This window comes from Pseudorasbora parva, chromosome 24, assembly GCF_024679245.1.
Source record: "Pseudorasbora parva isolate DD20220531a chromosome 24, ASM2467924v1, whole genome shotgun sequence".
NCBI lineage: Eukaryota > Metazoa > Chordata > Actinopteri > Cypriniformes > Gobionidae > Pseudorasbora > Pseudorasbora parva.
The window spans coordinates 20144286-20156704 of record NC_090195.1 but is presented as its reverse complement, the minus strand read 5'-3'; the positions used below and the strand labels follow the sequence as shown (position 1 = coordinate 20156704).

General features: G+C 36.6%; 1 protein-coding gene across 1 annotated transcript in view; it reads left to right on the top strand.

Annotated features, from left to right (window-relative positions):
* Positions 1-4872: 4872 nt before the first annotated feature.
* trpa1b (transient receptor potential cation channel, subfamily A, member 1b) overlaps positions 4873-12419 on the top strand; it is a 48260-nt gene continuing 40713 nt past the window's right edge. The window contains exons 1-3 of the mRNA XM_067434626.1: positions 4873-4929; positions 8909-9027; positions 9225-9387. Coding sequence (XP_067290727.1) covers positions 8932-9027; positions 9225-9387 — 259 coding nt within the window. The 5' untranslated portion in view covers positions 4873-4929; positions 8909-8931. The remainder of the gene's footprint in view (positions 4930-8908; positions 9028-9224; positions 9388-12419) is intronic.

The following is a 12419-nucleotide window of genomic DNA, read 5'->3' as shown; positions in this document are numbered from 1 at the left end:
GTGATGACATTTTAAGCGACAAATGGAAAAAAGCAAATGACAAATGAAAAAAAAATTTGCATGTAGTCACGTGCTGTTTATTACAACAATTGCAATCCATCATTTTAAATGATAAAGGAGATACAAACATTTGAATGGAATTGAAGTGGAACGGATGGATCGAGGACAGTCTGTTTGTCCTTATCTGACATAGTAGAAAGATGTGTTTAGCTTTCTCTCTTATGTTTATAAATAATCATAAAGTAGGAACAGCTGCTCAAAACTCACTTGCCCAAACCTCATAAATATTCCTGCCCACCTGATGGACTATCAATGTAATGAAAGTTGCAGATGAGTTTTACAAACTGCCGAGAGCAAGATCCTCATGATGATTATCTAGTTTCCTACCCAGAATTGACACTTGCGACTCAACACTTGTGGTGTATTATGCAAAGCATTCATGAATTTGGAAATGTATGAGTTCAGCTGTTGAAATTGTAGGAGGCGAGTAGTAAACAAGCACACCATGTCTACGCTGAGAATACAATAATTCTTGATAGCCCCCTTGATACACATAATCCCTAGTTAATGATGTATTTTATCAAATAATCCTTTTTGATAAACAGTATGCCCACTTTTAAATCCAGCCTTTCTTTTCCCAAATGAATAGTGTATAATCCATGCGATCAGCAGCCTGGGGAGTCCAGCTGAGTCCAGCTTGATTTGATCTTGTAGCAAAGGACTGCTTTGTGATAAAATATCAAGGGGATTTACCTTAGAGACAGATTGGAGTGTGAGCGTTATCAGATCATGCATGGACATGTTAGGAAGTTCAAAGGACAAAGGTCAGACAGACAAGAGGCCAAGTCTCAAAAATATGATTAATATCGAGATTCCAGAATCCTTATTGCAACCATCTGATATGGTCAAAGATTCAGCCGTCATGGGAATGTAATTCATTTTCAAAGCATCGTTTTGCCATTCGTAATGATTTGTGACAAGGTCAAGTTATTAAACACAATTTTTATTCTTTGTACAGTTAATTACATAAAAAGGTCTATTTTTAAGATGTATGAATTTTAATAGCTAATGTCAACCCATTTGGATTCAACTGTGCTTTAAACAAACTGTGTTTTAAACTAACAAAATGTGATTCCTTTTTGTCATTTATAAATAAATTAAACAAAAATAAGTATGATTTAATGTATTTATTTTTACTAATAAAACAAATGTTTTAAATACTCAATTCCAGATTTATGTATTTTTCATCCATAAATCCATTAAGGAATATGAATAAATACGTATATATATATATATATATATATATATATATATATATATATATATATATATATATATATATATATATATATATATATATATATATATATATATTATATATATATATATATATATATATATATATATATATATATATATATATATATATATATATATACTCACCTAAAGGATTATTAGGAACACCATTCTAATACTGTGTTTGACCCCCTTTTGCCTTCAGAACTGCCTTAATTCTACGTGGCATTGATTCAACAAGGTGCTGAAAGCATTCTTTAGAAATGTTGGCCCATATTGATAGGATAGCATCTTGTAGTTGATGGAGATTTGTGGGATGCACATCCAGGGCATGAAGCTCCCGTTCAACCACATCCCAAATTGTTGACTTCTGGTGACTGTGGGGGCCATTTTAGTACAGTGTACACCTAAAGTACACCTAAAGTCTGCCAAGAAAACATCCCCCACACCATAACACCACCACCACCAGCCTGCACAGTGGTAACAAGGCATGATGGATCCATGTTCTCATTCTGTGTACGCCAAATTCTGACTCTACCATCTGAATTTCTCAACAGAAATCAAGACTCATCAGACAAGGCAACATTTTTCCAGTCTTCAATTGTCCAGTTTTGGTGAGTTTGTGCAAAATCTAGCCTCTTTTTCCTATTTGTAGTGGAAATGAGTGGTACCCGGTGGGGACTTCTGCTGTTGTAGCCCATCGCCTGAAGGTTGTGCATGTTGGGGCTTCACAAATGCTTTGCCTCATACCTTGGTTGTAACGAGTGGTTATTTCAGTCAAAGTTGCTCTTCTATCAGATTGAATCAGTCGGCCCATTCTCCTCTGACCTCTAGCATCAACAAGGCATTTTCGCCCACAGGACTGCTACATACTGGATGTTTTTCCCTTTTCAAAGCATTCTTTGTAAACCCTAGAAATGGTTGTGCATGAAAATCCCAGTAACTGAGCAGATTGTGAAATACTCAGACCAGCCTGTCTTGCACCAACAACCATGCCACGCTCAAAATTGTTTAAATCACCTTTTTTTCCCATTCTGACATTCAGTTTGGAGTTCAGGAGATTGCCTTGACCAGGACCACACCCCTAAATGCATTGAAGCAACTGCCATTTGATTGGTTGATTAGATAATTGCATTAATGAGAAATTGAACAGGTGTTCCTAATAATCCTTTAGGTGCTTGCATATTATTTACCTCAAAAGGTACATTTCTGTCACTTGAGTGGTACCCTAAGTTAAAAAAAACAAAAAGGTACTACTAAGTACCTTTAAGGTACTGATTCACATTCTTAAAGTACTGATATGTACCAGCATCATCTTACATCTGCACACTGCCCTCTGAAGCTGATGGTGAACTATATCCCAGACCCTCTCTGTTTTTTTGGAACAAGTGATCAACATAGGCAACATCCGATGAATCCCTGGACCAGGGGAACAGAGGTGCCTGGTAACCGAGTATGCACTGGAAGGAAGTGAATCCGTGGTAGGCTGACATAGAGAGTTCTGTGCATTCTTGGCCCAGAGCTGGTTCCAAGAATTCTGGTGGCCATGGCAGAAGGCTCACAGAACATTTCCTGAACATTCCTTTTTATCTGCCCGTGTGACTGGGGATGGTATCCAGATGAAAGGCTTACAGTCACACATAGGAGAGTGAAAAACACCTTCCATACCTTGAATATGAACTGGTACACGGTTAAACATGAGCTCAGCTGTGTGAGTGAGTAGATGACAGGATTTGGAGAATCGATCAACAGTTACTTGAATGCATGTTTTACCCTCTTGCTTTGGTTGGATAGTGATTAAATTCACTCTTAGATGTGACCATGAGCGGCTGGGAACAGGCAGAAGCAGGAGTTTGTCTGATGGTAAGTGGCGAGGACTTTTTGAGATGGCACAATCGATATAACCCTTAACAAACCTTCTCACATCCCTGGCCATGTTGGGCCACCAGAAGGGATCTCTTAACAGTGAGAGAGTGTTACTGGTCTGGGACTTAAGGAACAATGAGCTACTTGGGAATGATGGCTAACGTTTTTTCACTGACCTCTTCTGGAGTATGGATGTGAAAGAGAGCATCAGCTTTCACATTCTTAGGGTCTGGACGATATAAATAGAAATTGAAGTGTGAAGTTTAGGTGTCCACTTCCACAATGAAGTACTTGTCTGGGCATGGATCGACGAGGAGCTGGTGAATGCCTCCTGGAGTCGTTGGAAAGCTTCGGTGGCCACAGGTGACCAGGACAGAGAGTTGGGCTTGCCTTTTAACCGACTGGTGAGTGGACAGGTGGTTACACTGCAGTTCTGAATGAATTGTCTGTAGAAGTTGGAGAAGCCAAGAAAATGCTGAAGTACCTTGATGGTAGTGGGAAAGAGCCAAGGTCTTTATGGCTTAACCCTTCCCCTTGTCCATCTGGATACCACTGCTGCTGATGTTGTACCCGAGGAACTGGACTGAGGATTGATGGAAGGAGCATTTCTCAGCCTTGAGGAAGAGGTAGAAATCTCTCAGGCATTTCAGGACCTCTGCCATGCATAGGTCATGCTCTGGGATAAAACCAGGATATCATTGATATAGACGAGAACAGACTGGTGGAGGTACTCCCAGAGCACTTTGTGCATATAGTCCTGGAATAAGCTGGGGGCATTTACTAATCCATACGGCATCACAAGGGATTCATGTTGTGCTGCAGGAGTCACAAAAGCAGTTTTCGACTAGTCCCCTTTACGTATCCAGATCAGATCGCATAGATTGTGGAGGTCCAACTTGGCGAAGACACTGACATTACAGAGATGTTCGAGGGTGAATGGAATGAGGGGAAATGGATAACAAAACTTTACCATTATCTTGTTGAGTGCCCAGTAATCAATGCAAAGCCTCCATCCTTCTTAGCCACGAAAAAGAAACTTGAAGCAACTTTTAGAATTTAGATCAAGGAAAATTATTTAATTAGTCTTCTGGTAAACATATAAGTATCTTCTGTTGGCTCTGAAGGGCAGTGCTAAATGGAAACATGTGATATTTAAACAAACCACGGAAATGCTTCATTATCCTGTTCAAATGTTTTCACCCCCGACTCCTAATCCATTGTGTTTCCTTCTGGAGCATCAGTGAATGTTTTAATCTTTTTAAATAGGTGTGTTATAGATAGTTAGTTAGTTCTACCTAATAAGTGTAACATGAAAATGCTAAAACCAATGGATTTTTTTTTTTAAAACTAAGTCATCATCATTTAAACATTATTCGTATAACTTTTCAAGCATTTCCTTTTAAATAATGCAAATGTTTAACCAAGGACAAACCAAAAATACATTTTTAAAGATTTAGTACTCTGATGGAAGCCACAAGCCACATTTGTTCTTGTTTTCCTAAATCCTTTTTTTCAGTTCTGGGAAGTAATATTACATGTGAAACCACAGACCATTGTCTGAACATTCACTTACATTTACCAGCATTTGAAGTACTGAAGCCTCTTGTCAAATTAGCATGGGGTTTAATGATAGCGTCAGATGACATTACCAGATGAGTAAGAGCCACTGTAACTGGATCTCCTTCAACCAACACAGTATATAACTCACTTCATACTGAGAGAGAGCAAGACCACAGCACACAACTGCTCAGGAGACACATCATCTAGGTAGGAAAAAGTATCTTCTCTTTATGTCTATTGTTATATTATTTTTGATTTATGATTAGTAAGTATTTAGTAACAATTACAAAAAAAAAAAAAAAAAAAAAAAGAAAGTATGCCCTTATATTAAATTTGAGTATAATACCAATTCATGATTTGGTGCAATATATTTTTAATAATAATGTTTAAATTGACTATCAACTCTAATTTCACAAAAGTTTCACAATAATAAAAATGTGTCATGTTCTACTGTTGCTTTGTTTCTTTGACATTTTTTTAATGATAAACTTTGATAAACTAATAATAAACTTTAATGATAAAAAAGGTCAACATTGGAATACTTTCTACTACTTTATATAGTGTACGTAAGAAACTTGTTTCTCAACTAATACTTCCGTTTTTCGATTATTGTGATGTGGTTTATCAAACAGCAGCTAAATCAGATCTTGCTTTGCTTAATAGAGCATACAATAGAATTAGCAGATTTGTTTTGGGTTGATGAATTATTTCACTCATAACTGTACAATGTACAATGCACTTTAATGGTCATCTCTGTATGTAAGAAGACACATTTATTGGCTTAAGTTTATATTTTTAATGTATTTATTTTAACTATCCCAGTTACCTAAAACAATACTTTGTACCTTTTCCTAAAATTACCAAGTAAGATTAAAGTTGTACAGATTTTTTTTTTCGTGCAAAAAAAAAAAAAAAAAAAAAAAAGGAAAAAAAAAAACTATTTGTGCATTTATAAGCATAAAGAGCATTTGTGTTTAAAGGTCCAATATACTGGAATAATTTACCTGCAGATTTTAGATCGATTACATAATGTAGGTTGTTTAAACAATCCTTATCATCCAATTTTAAGGTAGACTGCACGTTATCATTGATTCTGTCACTGTTGTTTACGCTGATTATGCTTGTATTTATTTATATTTGTACTTCATGCTTATTCATAATTGTTAGGACCCCCCTCGAAAACGAGATGGATCTCTCAAGGGGTTAATAAATTCAGATTCAATCACATTATATGGGTAAATTCTGTAGAACTGCAATGTATATTTTTCTCCTCTATTATATATTGCAAATTCTAAGACTATAAAAATGATTTGATGACAACAAAAACAATTTGCATCTCAGCACACCTGTGCAATGGGCCGTATTCCAACAGCAGACTGTTGCTTTTACAGCAGCCTGGGTCTGTCTCATTTAGCAGTGTTTGCTCACTGCTTGGCAACCGTCTTTAGTGCTTCATCTTGACAATAAAAATACTTCCTGTATTCACTGTGTCCGCTGCAAATTACACAGAGACGGAAATCCATAAATTAGCGCATTTATCTGGCAGGGGATATAATGTGATTTTCTTGAAAATTATATGTTCCATTGCAGTTACTGAATTAGTCCATATCACAAAAAAGATGCACACTGCACTGCCTCGATTGGAATTTAAAAGCATGTGGATGTTGTCAGCAGTTAAGTTAGGATCTTCAGTAATTTGACTCCTCAGTCTAGAAGGCTCAGTGTGTGGACATCAGTAAACAGCTAAAATGGAGTAAAGCTTTTTCTGTAGTTCCAATCAGACAGGCGGTTGTTATGTGCATTTGATGTTCCTGCTTCCGTACACCCATCTAAGTGATAGTCAGCATTGTAGTTATCTGAGGTGAAGCATGACAACAGCTCATTCTTCATGTTAATTGTGATTGTTAACTCACTCAATTTTGTGATTACTCTCATATAGTGTCGGAAAATCATTTTAGTAAATACATTTTATTTGAATACCTGGCCTCTCTTTATATTAGGTGGCCTTAAGTACTATATGTACTTACATCAAAAAATAAGTACAATGTACTTACTGTGTTCAAATTGTATTGCAAAACACCTTTGCTGATATTGAGGTGGGATACGGGTAGAGTTAGGGACAGGTGGGGTGGTATGGGTAAGTTTAAGAGTAGGGTTAGGTGTAAGGGAAGTGCCAACTGTGTAATTACAACTACATAAATTAATTACAGACGTAATAACATGCAGGTATTTTTAAAAATGTAAGTACAATGTAAAAACATGTATGTACACAATAAGTGCTTTGTATCAAATTATTAATTACAATGTTAGTACATAGTAGTTAAGGCCACGTAATATAAAGTGGGTCTGAATACCTTATTTCCATGAAACTGATGATCAATTAAAATAGCCAAAAGCCTATACATTACAGCCATGAGCCATGACTTTACTATACAGAAGTAAGTGGTTTTCAGATGAAGGACAACCAGTGCTGGATGAGTCATCAATAGTTTCTGTCAGTTTTCGGCAAAGAAAAACACTGCACATTTTACATACATAAATCTGAATTTTGAAATCTGAACAACGTTTAGTAGTATACTAGTGCAGGGTTTTTCAAACTGGGGTCCGGGGACCCCCAGGGGTCCCCCAGAAGGTTCTAAGGGGTCCCCAGAAAATTTCAGGGAATAAAAAGACAAAGCAAAAAATGGATAAAATTACAGTACAATTTAAGATTTGTATATGTTTGCTTTATATCTTTCTAGTGCGTTTTTCTCACTGTAGTCCCCTTTATCTCGCTCACTGGGGTTGTAAGGCAGTGCTCTTAACGCAGTACGTAAGTTGAAAATGTTCTTCTTCAGGTTTATTCATCCAACATTAAGTACAGCCAATTTAAGTTTGGAAATAATATGTATTTATAATGTCAAACTTACTATTTATCTAACAGTTTAAATGTTTTTTTCATACATACAAATATGTGACCCTGGACCGCAAAACCAGTCACTAATCGCACGGGTATATTTGTGGCAAAAGCCAAAAATATATTGTATGGGTCAAAATTATACATTTTTCTTTTATGCCAAAAATCATTAGAATATTAAGATCAAGTTCCATGGAGATATATGTATAAATCTTTATAAATAAATAAAAAAAGACTCTTATGACTGGTTTTGTGGTCCAGGGTCACATATATAGATGGATTTTAGGAAGGGGGTCCCCCATGAAAGGTTCATTATATTTGGGGGTCCTTGGCATCATAAAGTTTGAAAACTCCTGTACTAGTATATGGATGACCTCAAAGCTAACAAACATGGACTATAAACCAAAATAAGTGTTTTTGATTTTAATGTTTTGAAGTTAATGTATCTGTTTCAAGTAAATGTCTGTTTATGTTTTGTGTTAGATAAATGCTACAATGATAACCAAAATAAACTGTATATGCAAAATCTATATACAAAATTCAAAGGTTTGGGGTCAGCATTTTTTTTTTTTTTTGTTTGTTTGAAAATATAATTATTCCAATCAGGCATAACATAACAGGTGAGGTGAATAACACCGATTATCTCTTTATCACGGCACCTGTTTGTGGGTGGGATGTATTTGGCAGCAAGTGAATATTTTCTCCTCAAAGTTGATGTGTACAGTGAGAGGCATTTGAGTGAGTTTGACAAGGGCCAAATTGTGATGGCTTGATAACTGGGTCACAGCATCTTCAAAACTGCAGCTCTTGTAGGATGTTCCCAGTCTACAGTGGTCAGTCTATCAAAATCAAAAGTAGTCCAAGAAAAGGAACAGGGGTGAACTGATGACAGGATCATGGGATCACGGCCTAGGCTCAAAGATGCACGTGGAGAGCGAAGGCTGACCAGTGTGGTTCAATCGAACAGACAAGCTACTGTAGCTCAAATTGCCCAAGAAGTAAATGCTAGTTCTGATAAAAAGGTGTCAGAATTCACAGTTCATCACCAATGAATGTTTGTCTTTGAATCCATTTAATAGTCATGCCAGTTTAAAGCTGGCCAGTGTGGATATTCAAGTTCAATGATAAAACAGAACAAAAACAATAATAAATATCACTGGTGAGGTTATTGTGTGCAAGTCCAATCACCTGCTCTCAGTTTAACCTTGAGGATCAGCGCACAAAATAAAACACAATCATTGCCATTATGTGGTTATTATTAATATCACCAATTGATTATTGTCTTTACAGAATATCCTCACTAAGCTCCCCAAATGCAGTTTGGAAAGGAGTTTGTGAGGCAAAACAGCTTCTACAAATGTGTGATAAATGAAGGGGAAACAGACCTGGATTCTGAGGATGTGTTTGAGGTGCGTGTTGTTTCTACTATAGATGAGTTTCGGAAAGCTAAGGGCGGATGGGAGCACAAATATTTTCAAAAGATGATGCCATGTGTATATGTTTACTTCTCTATTATGTAGCCTACAAGAGCGACCAGAACAAAATATTTTTCAATGCGTTTCACCTTTCTTTGGCATGATGCTTTTATAATCTGTTCCTCTGCTAGTTGGCTTTCAGAGGGAAGGCTTCTGCCATCAATCACCTGATACAGAAAAGTCCAGAAAACCTAAGCTCAAGGGATGAGAATGGAGCTAGCCCACTGCAGTATGCCTCCGCCGGAGGAAACCTGGACATAATTCGGCTCATTGTTTCTACTGTGGGTCCTGAGGGTAAGACTTACTCCTTGACATGGTTTTAAATTGCAATGTAATGGAAGTAGGGGCAGGTTTTTACTTCATATTATCATGCAAAAAATAAAAAAAATAAAAAAAAAATAGGATGGTGACTTAGTTCAGTCCATCAGTTGTTGATTGGATGGAGGCAGATCTGAATGTGAGCTTGCAGTCGATTGTAGTTTAACAGAGTTTATACATCCCCAGAGAGAAGTCTGTTGTTTCGCTGGAAAAATTAAACATGTTAAAAAATGCATGAATTAATTGTGCTGCAAGAATGATGTATTTTTGTAGGCCCAAACCCGGATACAAGTTAGCATTTTAGCACTTTCTGTACCATCGTCCTGAACTCATTGGATCTTGCAAATGTTTTTTTTTTTTTTGTAGTGATAGACCGATATAGATTTTTTTATAACCGATACCAATACCGATTATTTGCATGTTTATGTGCTGTTATATAACCAACAGAGGTGGGAGTAAGTCACACATGTGCAAGTCACAAGCAAGTCCAAGTCATTTGTTGTGACAATCAAGTCAAGTCAATGCTTTATGTCAAGTCAAGTCAAGACAAGTCAAGTCAAGTCATAGCTTGGGTCAAGCAAGTCACTGGCAAGTCATGCAAATGTTTGATGATTTAACGGAATTTATATATTAAAATTAACTACAACTAGTTATATGGACTATGGGAGTTTTATTTGCAAAAAAAAAATGCAATATGCATTTCTACCCAAAAAGGTGTCCACATACAGCTGAGTTGTTAAAGGGTTAGTAAACCCAAAAATGAAATTGATGTCATTAATGACTCACCCTAATGTCGTACGGCACCTGTAAGACCTCCGTTCATCTTCGGAACACAGTTTAAGATGTTTTATATTTAGTCCGACAGTGTATCCAAGTGTATGCACACTATACTGTCCATGTCCAGAAAGGGAATAAAAACATGATCACAGTAATCCATATGTGACATCAGTTGGTTAATTAAAATCTCTTAAAGCATCGAAAATACATTTTGGTCCAACAATAACAAAATCAAAAACTTTATTCAGCATTGTCTTCTCTTCCGCGTTTGTTTTCAAACCTCAAATAAAGATTGAAATGGTCATGAATCAGCGGATTGATTCATGATTTGGATCTCGTGTCAAACCGCTGAAATCACGTGACATCGGTGATCCAAATCATAAATCAATACGCTGATTCATGACCGTTTGAATCTTTATTTGAGGTTTGAAAACAAATGCGGAAGAGAAGACAATGCTGAATAAAGTCTGAGTTTTTGTTATTTTTGGACCAAAATGTATTTTCGATGCTTTAAGAGATTCTAATTAACCATCCGATGTCACATATGGACTTTGATGATGTTTTTTATTTCCTTTCTGGACAGGGACAGTATAGTGTGCCTACGCTGTCAGACTAAATATAAAATATGTTAAACTATGTTCTGTAGATGAACGGAGGTCTTACAGGTGTGGAACAACATTAGGGTGAGTCATTAATGACATAAATATAATTTTTGGGTGAACTAACCCTTTAATACAATACAAATCTAAAAATTTACATAATCTAAAATGGAAATGTAACTGAAATTAAGCCAATATATTGGGTAAGATACAGTCTCCTTGTATTTTTTAATAATCCTCCCCCTAGTCCTGTACAGCATGACCAGATGATGATTAAAGGGGTACTTCAGCGCTGGGAAGATGAATCTGTATTTGAACTGGGTCATCAATGTAGTAGAAATGTGAAATTATTTTTGAATTTGGCGCTTTCTAGACTGAGAAAAGACAGAATATGTATTTTTGTCCCATGGGGATGAAAGACTACAATTCCCAGAATGCTTCGCTGCCCTGTGCCATTCCCCAACGCCACCAACTTGATTACAGTGACTGAGTTAGAGAAGACACTACAATTAAAATGTGTTCAATATAAGGAGTGAGTCACAGCGCGAGTATCACAGCACTGGGCACTAACTGCACGAGTGCTAAGAGCTGAGGTAATCGCGACTACACTCGCGGCATACATTCACAACGCGAGTTCAGTCTGGCGCGTTTCAGTTCATGCCTTTACAAGCTTAACTTTCATAGAAATTAATTTGAGAAGTTAAAAGACTTACATTGCACACCATAGCTCCGTTTAAATGAGTGCCTGTAGCTGCCAGCTGAGCTCTCCCTGCAAGCTGAGTGTTATCTCCCATCCCCCACGCGCGGTTCAAAACATGCGGAAATGGCTCCCTCTGCTGGCTGTAGTCTTTAGCCTTTGGGCAAACATTCCTCCTATGATGCAAAAATCGTCAATTTGCATCATAGGAGGAATTTTTCTAGAAATAAAATGCATAAATCTCTTGTCTCGGGGAGATATGAGGGGGGAAAGCACAATAATTTGAATATACTACAGGGTTTCTACTGATACAAAGCCATATGCTAATCGCTGAAGTAACCCTTTAATATTATAATTAATAAACTTAATGAACTCAGATTGTGGTTGTGGCTCACACCCTGACGAAGGCTCATTAGCCACAACACGTATAGGTGTCCAGTACTTGTCACCTGTTTTTTTTTATTATATTAAAGCCATGTTGTAAATATAAAGGTGAAACAGCATTAATGTTAAAAAGACTTTGCACTGTATGTTTTTAAAGCACTCTTTCATACTATTTATTAATGTAAAGTAAATGTCTTTTGTCCTGTATGTAAGGCAGTGAAATTGCAAAAATTACAGTGTTTAAAATCTCAGTTCAGTTGCTGTAATTGTAAAAAAAAAAAAAAAAGAAATAACACGATAAATAAATATCAGTTCTATATATTGGTTATCAGAGGTGGGGGACTCGAGTCACATGACTTGACTCAAGTCAGACTTGAGACTTGCTTGACAAATATTAATAAAAGACTCGTCTTGACTTTGACTTGTAATTCATGACTTGAGACTTGAATCAGGCTTGAGTTAAATGACTCTAAATAATTTGTTTTTGTAAATAAATATCAGTTTTTGAACGCACCGCGACCTAACCCTGTGAAGCAGCAGGCAAGCAGACA